Here is a 19,781-nt window from a genome sequence, read left to right on the forward strand (position 1 = left end):
GTAATTAAACCTTTTTGGAAATCAGACCAGTGAAGTTGCCAACAATCACGAAGAATTTTTAAAATTCATTGTTTTTCTTGTTTAGGAATGGAGAACAAATCAATTTGAATTTGATTGAATTCTGCAGAGAGGCCTTTCTGAATGAACATTAAATATAATATCTAAAGGTGGTGAATCAGATAGAACTTGTAGGGCAGAGGTAGAGACAGTTCTACATATCATAACCAGGGAGGAAACTATGCCAGATAGAACCAAGCTTGGATTGAATTGTAAGCAATTTATTGCATCTAAACTAGGCTGCTGCAGCATAAGTGGTAATTGGTAAAACAACAGCTTTGTACAGTGTATGCAAAATCTTATGGTTCAGATCTGTCCTGATGGGGAATACGATCGATTTGAAAGACAAATTTTCTAACTTTACCGGACATGATTCATACAAGGAAGAAAGGTAAGGCAATTATCAAGCAGTAATCCAAGAAATTTTGTGGTAGTTACAAAAGGGAGATATTTACCATTAACTTTTTATGAGAAGAGGACAAATTGGAGAAAGGATGCCTTTGAAGACCATCATACAAGTTTTACTGTGAGAAATAGTAAGTTTACCAAGAGTTGACAAATCAAAGTTGAAGAACAAAATTCACATGTTCTTCTAATGAATGGTGAGAATTTCCATAAAAATGAAGGACTAAATCATCCACATATGCAAATGATGAACAGTTGGGAAAACCTTTAGCAACTACTGGTTGAGAACAAGGTTCCAAAACAAGAGTCCAAGAATAGAACCTTGTGAACATCCATGCAATACTTTCCAGGCAAGTGTGTGAAAATCTGATGTAACCATAACAGATCTATCTGAAAAATAATTCCTAATAAGATTGTATAGGTTAGCAGGGAAGTTCAGAGTTCTAAGATGTTCAAGGGTACTCCCCACCAAAAAGGGTCAAAGGTGCCCTTGAAGTCAATAAAAATTGCCAAGACATGTTTAGAATATTCTTTAAAGAAATTCAGAAGAGTAACAAGGGCACTTTCAGTACCAACTCCAGAACAAAAACCATACTGATTACTAGAATAGCTGTCTGTGCCTGAAGCAAAGCGAGAATCAAACGTTCTGGGATCTTAACAAAATAAGATAAGTGATAAGTCTGTAAGACCAGGGAAGATTAAGAGACTAACCAGGTTTCAACAGAATTCTTAAGATGACAGATTTGATTAATGATATGATGAACAAACTTCTTCCAAGTGTCAAATTTGGATTTAGAGTCAGCATACACAAAAATTTTCCTCAATGACGCATAGTAAGTGTTTTTCATTCAAAGTCCACTGACAGGTTCCATAGGAGAATCTCTGCTGTTCTGCTAAGTCATGAATTTGATTGAATTCTGCAGGGAGGCCTTTCTGAATGTCCACGGTACATTAAATGTGTCTAAAGGTAGTGAATCAGATAGAACTTGTAGGGCAGAGGTATAGACAGTTCTACATGTCCTAACCAGGGAGGAAACTATGCCTGCCTTGGTTAATTAGTTAACTAAATCGAGCAGCAGTTTCCTTTGATCTGCCTATATATGGATTTCCATGATCTTCTTCAGCAAAGGTCAGGTTTTTTTTTTTTTTTTTTTCAAATTTTGGTTGCATTCTGCCCATAGCTTGCTCTAAATGCAATTTTTAGCATTTAGTCTGTTTTAGAAGTAGTTTTTCCACCCTTGCAATAGACCCGCAAACTCTTTGTTCTTTCAAATCCATCTATAAAAGATGTCTTCTCAAACACAACTCAATCTTACTCAGAGGAAAATAAGTTAACAAAGGGAAGCTTGAAAACACATGGGTAGGAACCCATAAATAAATGCTAAAGAGTACATGTTACATGATGGCTGGGTGGAGAATGGATGAATATGGGAAAGAAACCTTAAATGTTAAGAAGACTAGTAAAATCGATCTTCTCTAACTAAAGTCACTCTTTTCTCTGTGGAATTTTTCAGCCTGCAAACAGTAGCTCTGATTTCTCAACATGATCACACATCAAAGCATAAACAAGATATGCACCATGATCAAAAAAATTTCAGGGTAAAAAATGCACATCATAATTAAACAAACATGTATATGCCAATTCATGTTTAAAAATGTCATCAATATTCTTTTAAAAAATATGTATTACTTACAGGTTTTATGTCCCTGTGCAGAAATCCAACATCATGAATATTTTCAATAGCCTTTAATATCTGAAGCCCAAGGCGCAAAGTGGTGCTAAGACTGAATGCACCACGGGGCTGACTTCGACGTAACTCTGCTAAATTCTTTCCCTGAAGCTGCATAACAACATAATTAAATCTATCATTGCGTCCACAACCAATGAATCGACAGACATGTTCCTTGCCTAGAAAAACAAGACATATGAACCCAAATATTCCCTCAAAATGGGAAGCATTCAAGGAACTAATCTTGGAGGCTACCAGGCTTTACATACCAACTAAGAAATATTGTTCAAGGTTTAGGCCTAAATGGTTGTCAGATGAACTAATGAGACATGTGGCAGAGAAGAAAAATGCATGGGATACATACAAATTAATGGGTGACATGGAAGCCTATGATAGATATAAGTTGGTCTGTAACCAAGTCACAAAGGAGATTAGGCAGGCAAAGGCAGACTACGAAAAATCCTTGGCAAAGGATGCAAAGAAAAACAGAAAAGAGTTCTTTACCTATTTAAACTCAAGAAGGAAAGGGACGAATCAGATTGGTCCACTGGATATTGATGGTTCAACAGTTGAGGATCCTGCTCAGGTGGCTAACAATCTAAACGAGTATTTTGCATCTACATTCACACATGAGGAGTTATTCAGAAAGGAGAATGATGTAGGTAAAGTAAACATTGGCAGTGAGCTGGATGATTTTGTAATAACTGAGAGGAAAGTGGAGGAGAGATTGTTGAGGATAAACATAAAAAAGGCATCTGGGGTGGATGGGATCTATCCAGTTATATTAAAGGAGGCAGCAAAGGAAGTAAGCAAACCCCTAGCCATAATTATGAGAGCTTCTTTGGACTCAGGGGAGGTACCCATAGACTGGAGATGTGCAAATGTAACCTCAATTCACAAAGGAGGATCAAAGGCTGACACAAGTAATTATAGACCTGTTAGTTTAACTTCTGTTCCAGGTAAATTAATGGAGGCACTGGTTAAAGAAGCACTGCAGGATCATCTAGACAAGAATTCAGTTATAGCTCAGACGCAGCATGGTTTTGTTAGGGGGAAGTCTTGCCTGACCAATTTGATTGGATACTATGACGTAGTCACAAAAGAACTGGATGCAGCAAATAACTTTGATATTATATATTTGGATCTTAGAAAGGCTTTTGATACTGTTGCACATGGAACACTGCTGCACAAATTGGAGCAGTGTGGCATTGGAGGCAAATTGCTGCTATGGATAAGGGGATGGTTGAGTGGCAGAAGACAGAGAGTGGTAATCAATGGACACTGCTCAACGTGGACTAATGTTAGTGGAGTTCCTCAGGGTTCAGTGTTGGGTCCGTTGTTGTTTTCGGTGTTTATGAATGATATTGATGATGGGATATCAAGTTTAATGTCCAAGTTTGCAGATGATACAAAGGTTAGCAGGGTTGTTAAGGACACCACTGACGCTATGCTGCTGCAACAGGATCTGGAAAGGTTGAACAGATGGGCTGAGAGGTGGCAAATGAAGTTTAACATTGACAAATGTAAAGTACTACATATGGGAAACAGTAACCCCAGAGCAACGTATCAACTCTGCGGTACTACACTGACAGTGGTGGAGAATGAAAAGGACCTGGGGGTAATTGTGCAGGCAGATATGAAGTTCTCTGAGCAGTGCAGACGAGCTGCAAGAGTAGCTCATGGTGTCTTGTCAATGATATACAGGAATTTTTCTAGCAGGGATAAGGAGGTGATTATTCCCTTGTATAAGGCAATGGTTAGGCCACATCTTGAGTACTGTATACAGGTCTGGAGGCTTCATTTCAAGAAGGATGTAGAGCTGCTGGAACGGGTACAGAGAAGGGCAACAAGATTAGTGAATGTAACAAAGGGTTGCTCTTACGAAGAAAGGCTTAAGTTTTGCAAATTACAGAGTCTGGAGACTAGGCACTGGTGAGGTGATCTGATAGAGGTGTATAAGGCTTTGAATGGTTTGAGCATGCTCAATGCCAATGGGATTCTTCATCTTGCTCAGAATAATCAGCTCAGAGGGCATAAATTCAAATTGAGGAAGGACGGATATCAGATAGACGTGCGGAAATTTGCCTTTGGCCAGCGGGTGGTTGGTTGGTGGAACCGACTTCCATCACTTGTTGAAGTTGATAGCCTAAACAAATTTAAGGCTCAACTGGACAGGTATTTCGAGCGAACGGAGGGGTGAAATGGGAGTGGTGTGTTTTTTTTTTTTGTTTTTTTTTTGGCTGATGCTGAATAAGCTTGCTTTCTTGCATCATATGCCTCTACTAATGCTAATGCTAATGCTAATGAACAAATTTCTTACAAGTGTCAAATTTGGATTTAGAGTCAGCATACACAAAAATTTTCCTCGATGTCACATAGTAAGTGTTTTTCATTCAAAGTCCACTGACAGGTTCCATAGGAGAATCTCTGCTGTTCTGCTAAGTCATGAATTTGATTGAATTCTGCAGGGAGGCCTTTCTGAATGAAGTAAGTCCACGGTACATTAAATGTAAGTCTAAAGGTAGTGAATCAGATAGAACTTGTAGGACAGAGGTATAGACAGTTCTACATGTCCTAACCAGGGAGGCAACTATGCCTGCCTTGGTTAATTAGTTAACTAAATCGAGCAGCAGTTTCCTTTGATCTGCCTATATATGGATTTCCATGATCTTCTTCAGCAAAGGTCAGGTTTTTTTTTTTTTCTTTTTTTTTTTTTTTTTTTTCAAATTTTGGTTGCATTCTGCCCATAGCTTGCTCTAAATGCAATTTTTAGCATTTAGTCTGTTTTAGAAGTAGTTTTTCCACCCTTACAATAGACCTGCAAACTCTTTGTTCTTTCAAATCCATCTATAAAAGATGTCTTCTCAAACACAACTTCTCAATCTTACTCAGAGGAAAATAAAGTTAACAAAGGGAAGCTTGAAAACACATGGGTAGGAACCCATAAATAAATGCTAAAGAGTACATGTTACATGATGGCTGGGTGGAGAATGGATGAATATGGGAAAGAAACCTTAAATGTTAAGAAGACTAGTAAAATCGATCTTCTCTAACTAAAGTCACTCTTTTCTCTGTGGAATTTTTCAGCCTGCAAACAGTAGCTCTGATTTCTCAACATGATCACACATCAAAGCATAAACAAGATATGCACCATGATCAAAAAAATTTCAGGGTAAAAAATGCACATCATAATTAAACAAACATGTATATGCCAATTCATGTTTAAAAATGTCATCAATATTCTTTTAAAAAATATGTATTACTTACAGGTTTTATGTCCCTGTGCAGAAATCCAACATCATGAATATTTTCAATAGCCTTTAATATCTGAAGCCCAAGGCGCAAAGTGGTGCTAAGACTGAATGCACCACGGGGCTGACTTCGACGTAACTCTGCTAAATTCTTTCCCTGAAGCTGCATAACAACATAATTAAATCTATCATTGCGTCCACAACCAATGAATCGACAGACATGTTCCTTGCCTAGAAAAACAAGACATATGAACCCAAATATTGAACGGATGATTAAAAGTACCATTTTTCAGCTTATCATTAAATAAGCAGCTTTCAGTATTCAGCAGTCAAATATAGACAGTCCCCAACTTACGTAAGGTTCGAGTTCCCAATCCTTACAAAAGTCAGAACCACATAAAATCAAATAAAAAGGCATTGATGACATTTAGTATGATTACTGACTAAGTTCACTTTATGCATTTTATACATAAACCATAAATATGGAATACATGAAATATCAGTAATAACACAGTTTTAAATGAACACAAACCTTAATTCCTAGTGTTCTCTTGCTTGTGGAAACAAGTGCTAGTGGTGTTAATATGAAATCTGGTGCTAAATGAACCAGTTTCTGCAAAGCATTCATGTATTCTCTGAAATGTCTTATTTGGTACAACAACTGGGGAAGTTTTCTGCATACAGACATCTTGCCTTGGCTACATTGCATCTAGCAAGTCCATACATGAGATGCATGTCTGCCACCTTTTGATTTGAATAAGCTTCCATTATCACAGCAAATGCACAGTATCCAAGTGTTAATAACAAGCTCCAAATGTAGTGCCCTTTTTTGCAGGAGAACTAACTGAAATCACTCAAAGAACACTATGGATTCTTGTTTATGTAACTACAGCAAGGCCAGGATATTGAGAACTGATGGTAAGCAGCTGAATGGTGCCAGCTATGCTAACTCAGTTTGTAGAAAGAACTGCTGGAACACAAAAATGGCTGTAACTCAAAAAAAGGTGAAATCGGACCCATGTTTACATTATTATTTTTTTTTATTGTTTTTAGGTCCTAAATCCACCCCTGAAGTAGGTTCCACATGTTATGATACACCCTGTATATGCTGACTTAAGAACTATGCTAGAATCTAGTGCAACAATTTTTGCTCTAGGACTTGAGAAACATCTTTTGTTAGCAACAGGTTCAATTCCAGGCCTTTAAAAACTATGCTAAAAATGTTTTCTCAAGGAGTAAACAACTGCTGGCAATTTCTTTGAACGTTTCTTATTCTGGAAACAGCATGACAATAATATCCTATGCATCTAATACATCTTATGATACTAATGAAATATGATGGCACTTTTTCTTATTCATACTTATTTACCAACCATTCTAATTACCATCTTCTAAATATTATATGCTCTTGGATAACACCTGCAAGACTCAAAATTAAACTAGCTTAACATATTGAATCCTTTAACTATTCGGGACTTCTGGATTCGATTCCTTGATGGAGCTTTGACTGTACTTCTCAAACTTTTCCTATACACTAATACATCTTATGATAATAATGAAATGTGATGGCACTTTTTCTCGTTCCCATTCAAACTAGTGGGAACAAGAGTAGCCTTGTTTAAGCGAAATTTTTACGGCTCAGGAAAATAGAGAAGTTTTATGTTTTATTAACCTAAATTGGCTTAAATTGGCATATTAACTTATTTTCTAGAGAGCATTATATTCCTAGTTACAATACTTAGTTTAAATTTAAACTTAGACAGAGATTTTGTAGGTTATTATTTAGCATCAGTAAGGGTATCCAATCCATGTGTTTTAAAAATTTTGCAGAGCTGGCGAACGAGAAGTTTTTAGCTATAATTAGCCACTTTGTTGACAAATTGTTATATTAAATTATTTTCTGTAAGTAGCTTACAGACCTAGTCAAGATCCTTGGTTTATTCTGAATTGAGACAGCGAGAGTTTGGAAGTTAATTAATACTTAAGTGTTCGTAGATTTACCGTTCGTAACTTGCCGCCATTATTATATCCCGAACTAGATAGCGTTAGCTTAGTATATTATATAATATTATCAATTAATCAGTAAAATTTATTAATCTTGTTGAACTTCATTGTCAATTAAATTGTACTTTTTAACTATTTAAATATAACAAATTAGATTTTGCAAACGTAACATAATTAATTAATACATAACTGATACGGAAGTTATATAAAGAAACGTGAAGATAATACTTGATACTGAAAAAAAATATATAGATATATAGTGTTACAACTGCGTTGGGATACAAGTTTAGGGTTATAATTTTTGTACTGAAATTGAAATTTTATTGAAATTGAATCAAAATCATGACTCAGACCAGAGCAGCAAAGCAAAAGGCTCAAGCTAAATGGAGTGCTGTGGCTCAGGGGAGAACTGAGGGGGGCAGTTGCCCTCTGAATCACAGCCATTTAAAATGCACTGCTTGCTTGATGTTTGTGGAGCAATCAGGTACGGGACATGATACTGCCAAGGGAGATGTCTTTGTGTGTGCGCGATGTAAGGAAATGAGGCAACAACTCAGCATTGTTATGGGCTTATATGACAGTTTGAAGGACAGGGTGGATTGCCCTCGAAGGATTTAAATTGAGGGGGCCCATCAAGCTCTCAGCTGCCCACATAAACGCTAAAGCTTGCACTTGATGATCATGCAACACATCGGCAACCCCCAAGGCAGAATGTGCTGGTCACACAGGAACTAGTAGTTGTTAGTAACTCTATTGTCAGGTAAATGGGGAACATGCTATGTAAAAAGGATAGGCGGAACGGGACCAGGGTATCTCTGCCAGGGGCAAAGGTTGATGACGTTGTACAGCGGATATCATCTTTTAAGGGCACAAAACGTGATATTGTTGTACACGTTGGCACTAATGATATTAAGAGTAAGAGACCGGCGGAATTACTTAACAAATACAGGTCACTGTTGAAAAAAAAGCCGTGAATTAGTGCTGAATTTGAAAGTGTCTGCAATTCTGCCCATACACGATAGGAGGGAGTATATGATGAGAGTCTTGTTGATCCGTTTGACACTGGAGAGATTCTGCAAGGCTCAAGGAATAGAATTTTTCTCAGCCTAGTCTGAGCTTGTTAACAGGAGAGACTGCTTCTACAGGGATGGGATACGCTTAAATAGAAAGGGTGCAAGTATATTTGCTGATGCTATAAAGACAGTGTTAGGTGGGTCAGAAAACTGCTCGCTTGAGGAGATACATGGACAAATAGATTAACAGTAGCCGCTGGCAGAGGTGAAAGTGAATCTTGCACTGCTTCTATTGGAATGAACAGCAGCCTGGAAAACAAGATGCAGGGGATTTTTATTGTAATTGGACAATAAAAGCTGAAAGCCACATTATTGTCCTTTGATTTTTGAAATTTTTTTTTTTTTTTTTTTGCTGCTCTATTATAAACTGTCTACAATTACTTAGAAACACAAATAAGAGATGGCAGCACTTACTGAAAGATTAAGTTCATTCATAAATAAATAGACAATTTATTTGATACATACAGTAGACTCGATTTTCAGGGATAGAGGGTAAAAAACAAATCCCAGATAATCGATTTTGTTGGTTGGTAGAACAGACTTCCATCTTTTGTTGTATAAGTTGACAGCCTAAATAAATTTAAGGCTGAGCTAGAGAGGTATTTGGAACAAACGGAGGGGTCAAATGGGAGCGGTCTTTTTTTGGCTGATGCTGCATAAGCTTGCTTTCTTGCATCATATGCCTCTACTAATGCTAAATAACAAAACAAAATTTGTCCTTTTGCACTGCAACAGAACACAACAATCGATGCGATGCACTAAAACAAACTAAACATTTGGTCTCTTTTTTTTTTTTTTTTTTTCAGCGGCGGATGTGAAGATAGCGGGGATTGCAAGATAATAGGTACACTAATCTCCCAATGACGATTTATAATTCTGCTTGTCATTTATTTATGACTTGCAAAATATCTGTTTATACCTATTCTAGTTATTCCTCGAATTTTTTGATCTGGTTGATTTTTTTTTTTTTTATTTTAATTTGGAGTCGAAGTGTCTTGGTTAATCCAATCTGGGTTAATCGAGAGTCTGCTGTACTTGAAACAACCATGAAAAATGTTACAATGGTATTAGGAAAAGACCAACCACAAAAAACATAAGCATACATATGTACTGCAGAAAGGATTAAATCCAATTATCTGCTTTACACATCATTATGCAAATTGGTCGATGCCAACAACATCCATATGCAAATATTCAATATCTATCATCACGTAAAGCATGTAACTTGATCGCAGGTGTTACCTGAACACAGGCAGGTCATCATCGTCATCAGCCATTTTCAATCCACTGCAGGATGAAAGTCACTCCAGCAACTTTCTAGTTCCTTCTGTTTTGTGCAACGGCCATCTATTTACTGCCGAAGAACTCTTGAATTTCATCTGTCCATCTCCATTGTTATCTTCCAAGTTTTCTGTTAGCTCCTCTTGGTTATATAATTCTGTTATTTTCTTAGTCCATCTGTAATCCAACCAAGTTGATAGCATTAAGTGCTATCAACTTGGTTGGATGACAGATGTCTTGCCCAAGCCCATTTCATTTCTTTGGTTTTGATAAGAATGTTGTTTACTTGAGTGTGCTGTCTGATCCATGTTGTAGCACAGAAGGCATGTGATACAGGAAAGCAAACCAATGTAGCATCAGCCAAAAAAAAAAACATTTCACACATTCATTACCTCTAAAGGTTTGTCCCGTTCCTCCTTCAATTTATTTGGGCTATCAACTTCCGCAATGACAGATGGAAATTTGTTCGAGCAATCAACTACCCGTGGCTAAAGGCAAATTTCTGCACATCAATTCTATGATTCTTTCCTCAATTTGAATTTATGACCCCATCAGCTTCGTAATCTTAGCAAGAGGAACGATCTCATCAGAATTGAGCCTGCACAACCCATTCAAGGCTTTATGCACCTCAATCAGATTACCGCGCAGTTGCCTAGTCTCCAGATGCTGCAAATTGCAGAACTTAAGCCTCTCTTGGTAATAGGATCCCTTCGTTCCCCACACCATTCTTGTAGCCTTTCTCTGCAGTCACCTATACAACTCTACATTCATCCAAAAACTATGCCTCCGGACATGTATGCAGTACTCAAGGTGTGGCCTGACTATTGCCGTATACAAAGGGATAATCACCTTTTCTCTACTAGCAAAATTCTTGTATATCATTGACAACACCCCATGACCTGCTCTGGCAGCCTGTCTGAACCACTCAGAAAACTTCGTATCTGACTGCATAATTACTCCAAGGTCTTTTTCATTCTCCTCACTGAGTGTAGTACCACACAGTTAGTACATTTCTCTGGGGTTACTTTTACCCATATGCACTACTTTGTATTTCTCAAGGTTAAACTTCAGTTGCCACTTCTCAGCCAATCTGCCCAACTTTTCTAGATCCTGCTGCAGATGCATACCATCATTACTGTCATTAACAGCCCTGCCAATCTTAGTAACATCTGCAAACTTGGATATTAAGCCTGATATACCTTCATCAATATCATAGATAAATATACAAAACAACAGTAGGCCCAACACCAAACCCTGGAGAACTCTACTAATAACATTAATCCACGAAGAGTCCATTAGTCCATTGATTACCACTTTGTCTTCTCCCACCGAAACAACCTTTTATCCAATGTAGCAACCTGCCCTTAATACCATACCGCTCTAAATTGTATAGTGATCTTCCATGCGCAACAGTATCAAAAGCTTTCCTGAAATCCAAGTATATGATATCAAAATTATTTTTTGCATCCAGTTCCTTAGTAACACTCATCACAGTATCCAATAAAATTTGTCAGACAAGACTTTGACTTTTGCTTAACAAGCCCACGCTGTGTCTGAACTATTACTGCAGTCCCGACTAGATGATCCTGCAATGCTTCTTTAATCATTCACTCCATTATTTTACTGGAACAGAAGTTAAACTAATGGGTCTGTAATTACTTGTGTCGCCCTTTGATCCCCCTTTGTGGATTCAGGATACATTTCCACATCTCCAGTCTGTTAGGACTTGTCCTGAGTCCAAGGATGCTCTCATAATTATGGCAAAGGGTTTGCTTATTTATTTGCCAAATCCTTTAATATAACTGGATAGATCCCATCCAAACAAGGTGAATTTCTTATGTTTAACTTCAAAAAATTCTCCTCCACTTTGCTCTCAGTTATTGCAAAATCATTAAGCTCCCTGTTAAGAGTTTAATAAGCTTCTGTCCTTCACTTCCATACAGAATTCCTCATCCGTGAATGTAGATGAAAAATACTCATTCAGTTTGTCAGCTATCTGAGCAGGACCATCAACAGTTGAACCATCTATCCATATCAAGTAGAAAATTCTGATTCATCCCCTTCCTTCTAGAGTTTATATAAGTACAGAAGTCCTTGCTGTTTTTCTTAGCATCCTTTGCCAAAGATTTCTCATAATCCGCCTTTGTAATCTGCCTTCTTGCCTAACCTCCTTTGTGACTTGATTACAGACTAGCTTATATCTACCATATTCTTCTGAGTTGCCTGATAAATTATATGGACCCCATGCATTTTTCTTCTCTGCTACCAGTCTCATTATTTCATCTTATATCCATTTAGGCTTAAACCTTGAACAGTATTTCTTAATCAGTATGAAAGGACTAGTAGTTTCCACGATTAATTCCTTGAATGCTTCCCATTTACAATTTGGTGTTGGTAACATCATCAGTTAGTCCAGCTGTATAGAATTTAAAAACCCTCTGAGACCACTGTAGTTACCTTTACGGAAGTAAAATCCCTTCACTTTACCCCTGATGGTAATAATATCTTTAAGTAAATCCCACATCATTGCACCGTGATCACTGCCACCCAGTGGTTCCTTTATCTGCAAATTCTTAATGCACGAATAATCGCTACTGATAACCAGATCAAGAGTATTACTCTCTCTCTCTGGTTGCCTCTCGGACATGCTGCTGCAGAAAACAATCATCCAATAAATCCACAAAAGCCTTGCTAGTGTGACAATCTTATCCAACAGTCTGATTCCTAATTTAATTTTCCATTCTTCGCTGTGTAGTTTTCAGCTTCTCTTCCATTCTTTTGGGAATGCACAAGCTTCACTTCCATAAGTTGTGGTGAGGAGTTACAGTCGTTCATTATTTTACGTTTCAGAAAAAAAGGGATATAGCTCCTCAATATGTGACTATTTTACTGTATGCTACCCATCTGAAATTTATTCTTCTCTTGACTTCCAGTCAAGAGAAGAATCTTGACTTCCAGCAATTTATCATTATTACAGCTAATGACTTGTTCAAGATAAGTTTTTCTTCTAACTCTTTGGGGTCATGGCTTATGATCACAACGTCATCTGCAATTCGTAAACGGTTAAGGTACTCTACATTCACAAATTTACTCCTTTCTGCAACCAGTCAAATCTTCTGAAAGCTTCTTCAAGAGCAGAATTAAACAACTTCAGAGTTAATGAAACGTTTTGTAGAACTGCTTTCTGAATTTTAAATTTGCTAGTCTAATAAAGGGGGTAGCACTCTCATATATTTTCACCAAAGTCATAAAGACCAGAACATCTATGCCTTGTCTTTCCAGTGCCCGAAACGTTGCCTTATGCTATATGGAGTCAAATGCCATTTCATAATCAACAAATGCCATGCATAATGAAGTTTTATATTCATTTGCCTTCTCAATTAGCTGTGATATTACATGAAAGTGATCCATAATTGAGAATCCTGTCCTAAAGCCAGCTTGCTCTTTTGGTTGATTCTCATCACGTATTCTTTCTAATCTGTTAGTAATCACCCTTGTGAAAAACTTGTAGATATGGGACAACAAGCTAATTGGTCTATAATTTCCAATTTATGATTTATCTGCTTTCTTATGCATAAAAATTATGATTGCATTATTCCACTCTTTAGGCATCACGCCTTTTCAAATGTATTTTGTGGAGTCTTCCCAGTTTCTGTGTCATGTCTGTTCCTCCCAATTTTTACAACTCTACAGTAACTTCATCTTGATGCAGGGCTCTTTGATTTTTCATTTTTTTCAATGCACATTCTACCTCATCAGGATGCATATCACGTATGTCGTAAGTGTTGCTAATCTGTGATCCATCTTTCCCACTGCTGACATTGTTCCCTTGCTCCTCATATAATACTTTATAATAGTCTTCTGCTCTATTTGAATTATGCTGTCTCTACTACTTCTAAGCAGTAGAGAAGGCATAACAGGTAAGGGTATCCAATCCACATGTTGTACAAGTTTTTGCAGCTCCGGCAAACACTAAGTTTTTATTTATATTTAGCAGTTCTATTGACTTAATTTTTATATTAAATTATTTTCGATAAGTAGCTTATAGACCTAGTCAAGCTCCTTGGTTTATTTTGAATTTAGATAGCACAATTTTGAAAGTTAATTAATACTTAGTGTCCGTAGATTTACCATTCGTAACTTGTCACCATTGTTATACAATACAACGTATATCCCAAGCTAGATAGCGTAAGGTTTAAGGAAAAACTAGACAGCGAAACATGTAGCAAGGTATTAGAAATCGGTTAGCTTAGTATAGTATTATCAATTAATCAGTAAAATTTATTAATCTTGTTAAACTTCATTGTTAATTAAATTGTCCTTTTTTTAACTAAATACATATAACGACTTAGATTTTACAAACATAACATTGTTAATTAATACATATAACTTGATAGGAGATATGGAAGTTATATAACGAAACTCTGAGATCATACTCGATACTGAAAAATAAAAATTCATATATAGTGTTATAACTGCATTTGGATATAAGTTTAAGGTTATAATTTTGTATTAAAATTAAAATTTTATTTGAAATTAAATCAAAATCATGACTCAAACCAGAGCAGCAAAGCAAAAGGATCAAGCTAATGGGGTGTGTGGCTCAGGGACTGGGGGGAGCCGTTGTCCTCTGAATCACAGTCTATTGAAATGCACTGCTTGTTTGATGTTTGTGGAGCAATCAGGAACAGGACATGATATTGCCAAGGGGAATATCTTTGTCTGTGCACGATGTAATGAGTGCGAGGAAATCAGGCACCAACTCAGTGCTGTTATGGGCTTATATGAGAGCTTGAAGGACAGGGTGGATGCCCTCGAAGGATTTAAATTGAAGGGCCCATCAAGCTCTCAGCTGCACACATCAATGCCAGAGCTTGCAATTGAACATCACGCAACACATCGGCAACCCCCAAGGCAGAATGTGCTGGTCACACAGGAACTAGTAGTTGTTAGTAACTCTATTGTCAGGTAAATGGGGAACATGCTATGTAAAAAGGATAGGTGGAACAGGACCAGGGTATCTCTGCCAGGGGCAAAGGTTGATGATGTTGTACAGCGGATATCATCTTTTAAGGGCACAAAACGTGATATTGTTGTACACATTGGCACTAATGATATTAAGAGTAGGAGACCGGCAGAATTACTTAACAAATACAGGTCACTGTTGAAAAAAAGCTGTGAATTAGTGCTGAATTTGAAAGTATCTGCAATTCTGCCCACACACAATAGGAGGGAGTATATGATAAGAGCCTTGTCAATCAGTTTGACACTGGGGAGATTTCTGCAAGGCTCAAGGGGTAGAATTTTTCTCAGCCTAGTCTGAGCTTGTTAACAGGAGAGACTGCTTCTACAGAGATGGGATACACTTAAATAGAAAGGGTGCAAGAATATTTGCTGATGCTATCAAGACAGTGTTAGGTGGGTCGGAAAACTGCTAGCTTGAGGGGATACATGGACAAATAGATTAACAGTAGCCGCTGCCAGAGGTGAAAGTGATTCTTGCACTGCTTCTATTGGAATTAGCAGCAGCCTGGAAAACAAGATGCTGGGGATTTCAGAGACTGCTGGGAGTCACTGCGGTACAAATAAACACATGGACTGTGTTAGCGCAGCTAAGAATAGGAGCAGGTGCATGTAAACTTGCGTGTACACCAATGCTTGTAGTTTGGTAAATAAATTTGATGAATTTGAGGTGTTGGTCAAAACATCAAAGGAAGATATTGTTGGGATTTCAGAGACCTGGTGTTACACAGATATAAGGAATGCAGATATGGAATTTGAAGATTACATGGTGTACAGGAAGGATAATCATAATAGGAAGGGAGTAGGGTGTTCTGCTATTAGTTAAGAAACACAAAAACAAAATCCAAGAAAGTACAGCTAGTCGACATGGCTGGACAGTGCAGTGTCGAGTCAGTTTGGTGTGACATAAGCACTGGGAAATCAAAATTGAGAGTAGGAATGTGTTACAGGCCTAATGACTCTGATGAATATAAAAAACAACTGTACAGGGAAATAGAGTGGGCCAGAGTCTTCTAATGGAGGATTTTAATTTCCCAGATATTAACTAGAATTTGCGGGTTGGTCACTCATAAACTAGCAAGGTTTTTGTGGATTTATTGGATAAGTGTTTTCTACAGCAGCATGTTCAAGAGGCAACTAGAGAGAGTAATACTTTTGATCTGATTATCAGTAGTGATTCTTCATGCATTAAGAATCAGCAGAACCACTAGGTGGCAGTGATCACAGTGTGATGAAGTGGGATTTACTCAAAGAAGTAACTACCATCACGGATAAAGGGAAAGGTTTTTACTTTCGACTACGGAGGTCTGAGACAGTATTTAAATTCTATACAGTGGGTCCAACCGATGCTGTTACCAACAGCAAATTCAAAATGGGAAGCATTCAAAGAATTAATCTTGGAAGCTACTAGGCTTTTCATACCAATTAAAAAATATTGTTCAAGGTTTAGGCCTAAATGGATGTCAGATGAACTAATGAGACATGTGGTAGAGAAGAAAAATGCGTGGGACACATAAATTAATGGGTAACACGGAAGCCTATGATAGATATAAGCTGATCTGTAACCAAGTCAAAAAGGAGGTTAGGCAGGCAAAGGCAGATTATGAGAAATCTTTGGCAAAGGATGCAAAGAAAAACAGCAAAGATTTCTTTACTTATGCAAACTCTTGAGGGAAGGGGATGAATCAGATTGGTGCACTGGATATCAATGGTTCAACTGTTGATGATCCTGCTCAGGTAGCAAACAAACTAAATGAGTATTTTGCATCTACATTCACACATGAGGAGTTATTCAGGGAGGAGAATGCCAGAGGTGTATTCAACTCTGGCAGTAAGCTAGAGAATCTTGTAATAACTGAGAGTAAAGTGGAGGAGAAATTGTTGAAGATAAACATAAGAAAGGCACCTCAGGTGGATGGGATCTATCCAGTTATATTAAAGGAGGCAGCAAAGGAAGTAAGCAAACCCTTAGCCATAATTACAAGAGCTTCTTTGGACTCATGGGAGGTACCCATGGACTGGCAATGTGCAAATGTGACCCCCAATTCACAAAGTAGGTTGTTGTTGTTGTTAAATTTGTTGGTGCATCAGCAACTTAGGCTATAATGCACTCACAAAGTAGGATCAAAGGGCGACAAGTAATTACAGACATGTTAGTTCAACTTCTGTTCCAGGGAAATTAATGGAGGCACTGGTAAAAGAAGCACTGCAGGATCATCTAGACAAGACTTCAGCTATAGCCAGGACACAGCATGGTTTTGTTAAGGGGAAGTCTTGTCTGACCAATTTAATTAGATACTATGAAGTGGTCACAAAGGAACTGGATGCAAAAAAAATATTTGGATCTTAGAAAGGCTTTCGATACTATTGCACATGGAAGACTGCTGAACAAACTGCAGCAGGGTGGCATTGGAGGCAAATAGCTGCGGTGGATAAAGGGATGGTTGGTTGAGAGAAGACGGAGTGGTAATCAATGGACACTGCTCTTTTAGCATTAGCATTAGCATTAGTAGAGACATTTGATGCAAGAAAGCAAGCTTATGCAGCATCAGCCAAAAAAAAAAAAAAAAAAACCACTTCCACTTCACCCCTCTGTTCGTTCAAAATACCTGTCCAGCTGAGCCTTAAACTTATTTAGGCTATCAACCTCCACCACAAGGGATGGAAGTCTGTTCCACCAACCAACCACCTGCTGGCTAAAGGCAAATTTCCGCACGTCTATCCTACATCTGTCTTTCCTCAATTTGAATTTATGCCCTCTCAGGTGATTATTCTGAGCTAGAGGAAGAATCCCATCAGCATTGAGCATGCTTAAACCATTCAAGGCTTTATACACCTCTATCAGATCACCTCGCTGGTGCCTAGTCTCCAGACACTGTAATTTGCAAAACTTAAGCCTTTCTTCGTAAGAGCACCCCTTTGTTCCATTCACTAATCTTGTTGCCCTTCTCTGTACTCGTTCCAGCAGCTCTACATCCTTCTTGAAATGAGGCCTCCAGACCTGTATACAGTACTCTAGGTGTGGCCTGACCATCGCCTTATACAATGGAATAATCACCTCCTTATCCCTGCTGGAAAAATTCCTGTATATCATTGACAATACTCCATGAGCTACTCTTGCAGCCCGTCTGCACTGCTCAGAGAACTTCATATCTGCCTGCACAACCACCCCCAAGTCCCTTTCATTCTCTACCACTGTCAGTGTTGTACCATAGAGTTGATACGTTGCTCTGGGGTTGCTGTTTCCCATGTGTAGTACTTTACATTTGTCAATGTTAAACTTCATTTGCCACCTCTCAGCCCATCTGCTCAACCTTTCCAGATCCTGTTGCAGAAGCATAGTGTCAGTAGTGTCCTTGACAACCCTGCCAACCTTTGTATCGTCTGCAAACTTGGACATTAATCCCGATATACCATCATCAATATCATTTATAAATACAGAAAACAATAATGGACCCAACACTGAGCCCTGAGGGACTCCACTAATAACATCAGTCCACGATGAGCAGTGTCCATTGATTACCACTCTCTGTCTTCTCCCCCTCAACCACCCCTTTATCCATAGCAGCAATTTGCCTCCAATGTCACACTGCTCCAATTTGTGTAGCAGTCTTCCATGTGCAACAGTATCAAAAGCCTTTCTAAGATCCAAGTATATAATATCAAAGTTATTCCCTGCATCCAGTTCTTTTGTGACTGCATCATAGTATCCAATCAAGTTGGTCAGGCAAGACTTCCCCTTAACAAAACCATGCTGTGTCTGAGCTATAACTGAAGTCTTGTCTAAATGATCCTGCAGTGCATCTTTAACCAGTGCCTCCATTAATTTTCCTGGAACAGAAGTCAAGCTCACAGGTCTATAATTACTTGTGTCAGCCTTTGATCCTCCTTTGTGAACTGGGGTCACATTTGCACATTTCCAGTCTATGGGTACCTCCCCTGAGTCCAAGGAAGCTCTCATAATTATGGCTAAGGGTTTGCTTACTTCCTTTGCTGCCTCCTTTAATATAACTGGATAGATCCCATCCACCCCGGGTGCCTTTCTTGTGTTTATCTTCAACAGTTTCTCCTCCACTTTACTCCCAGTTATTTCAAGATTCTGTAACTTACTGCTAGAGATGAATACACCTCTGGCATTCCCCTCGCTGAATAACTCCTCATGTGTGAATGTCGATGCAAAATATTCATTTAGTTTGTTAGCCACCTGAGCAGGATCATCAACACTTGACCCATCAATATCAAGTGGACCAATCTGATTCATCCCTTTCCTTCTAGAGTTTACATAAGTAAAGAACTCTTTGCTGTTTTTCTTTGCATCCCTTGCCAAGGATTTCTCGTAATCTGCCTTCGCCTGCCTAACCTCCTTTGTAACTTGGTTGCATATCAACTTGTATCTATCATAGGCTTCTGTGTCATGTGTTAATTTGTAAGTATCCCATGCATTTTTCTTCTCTGCCATATGCCTCATTAGTTCATCTGACATCCATTTTGGCCTAAACCTTGAACAATATTTCTTAGTTGGTATGTAAAGCCTAGTAGCTTCCAAGATAAGTTCTTTGAATGCTTCCCATTTTGAATTTGCTGTTGGTAACATCATCAGTTGGTCCCACTGTATAGAATTTAAATACTGTCTCAGTCCATCGTAGTCGCCTTTACGGAAGCAATAACCCTTCCCTTTACCCCTAATGGTAGTTACCTCTTTGAGTAAATCCCACTTCAGCACACTGTGATCACTGCCACCTAGTGGTTCATTTATCTGCAGATTCTTAATGCATGAAGAATCACTGCTGATAATCAAATCAAGAGTATTACTCCCTCTAGTTGCCTCCCGAACATGCTGATGTAGAAAACAATCATCCAATAAATCCACAAAAGCCCTGCTAGTGTGTGAGTATCCAGCCCCCAAATTCCAGTCAATATCTGGGAAATTAAAATCTCCCATTATAAGACACTCTGAT

General features: G+C 38.2%; 1 protein-coding gene across 1 annotated transcript in view; it reads right to left on the bottom strand.

Moving 5' to 3' along the window:
- The window catches only part of LOC150088348 (tau-tubulin kinase homolog Asator-like), a 439,131-nt gene that overhangs the window by 225,734 nt on the left and 193,616 nt on the right, over positions 1–19,781 (bottom strand). Inside the window, exon 4 of the mRNA XM_090369460.1 lies at positions 5,460–5,674. Coding sequence (XP_090225586.1) covers positions 5,460–5,674 — 215 coding nt within the window. The remainder of the gene's footprint in view (positions 1–5,459; positions 5,675–19,781) is intronic.

This window comes from Mastigoproctus giganteus, chromosome 3 (assembly GCF_048544385.1).
Source record: "Mastigoproctus giganteus isolate SK-2022 chromosome 3, ASM4854438v1, whole genome shotgun sequence".
NCBI lineage: Eukaryota > Metazoa > Arthropoda > Arachnida > Uropygi > Thelyphonidae > Mastigoproctus > Mastigoproctus giganteus.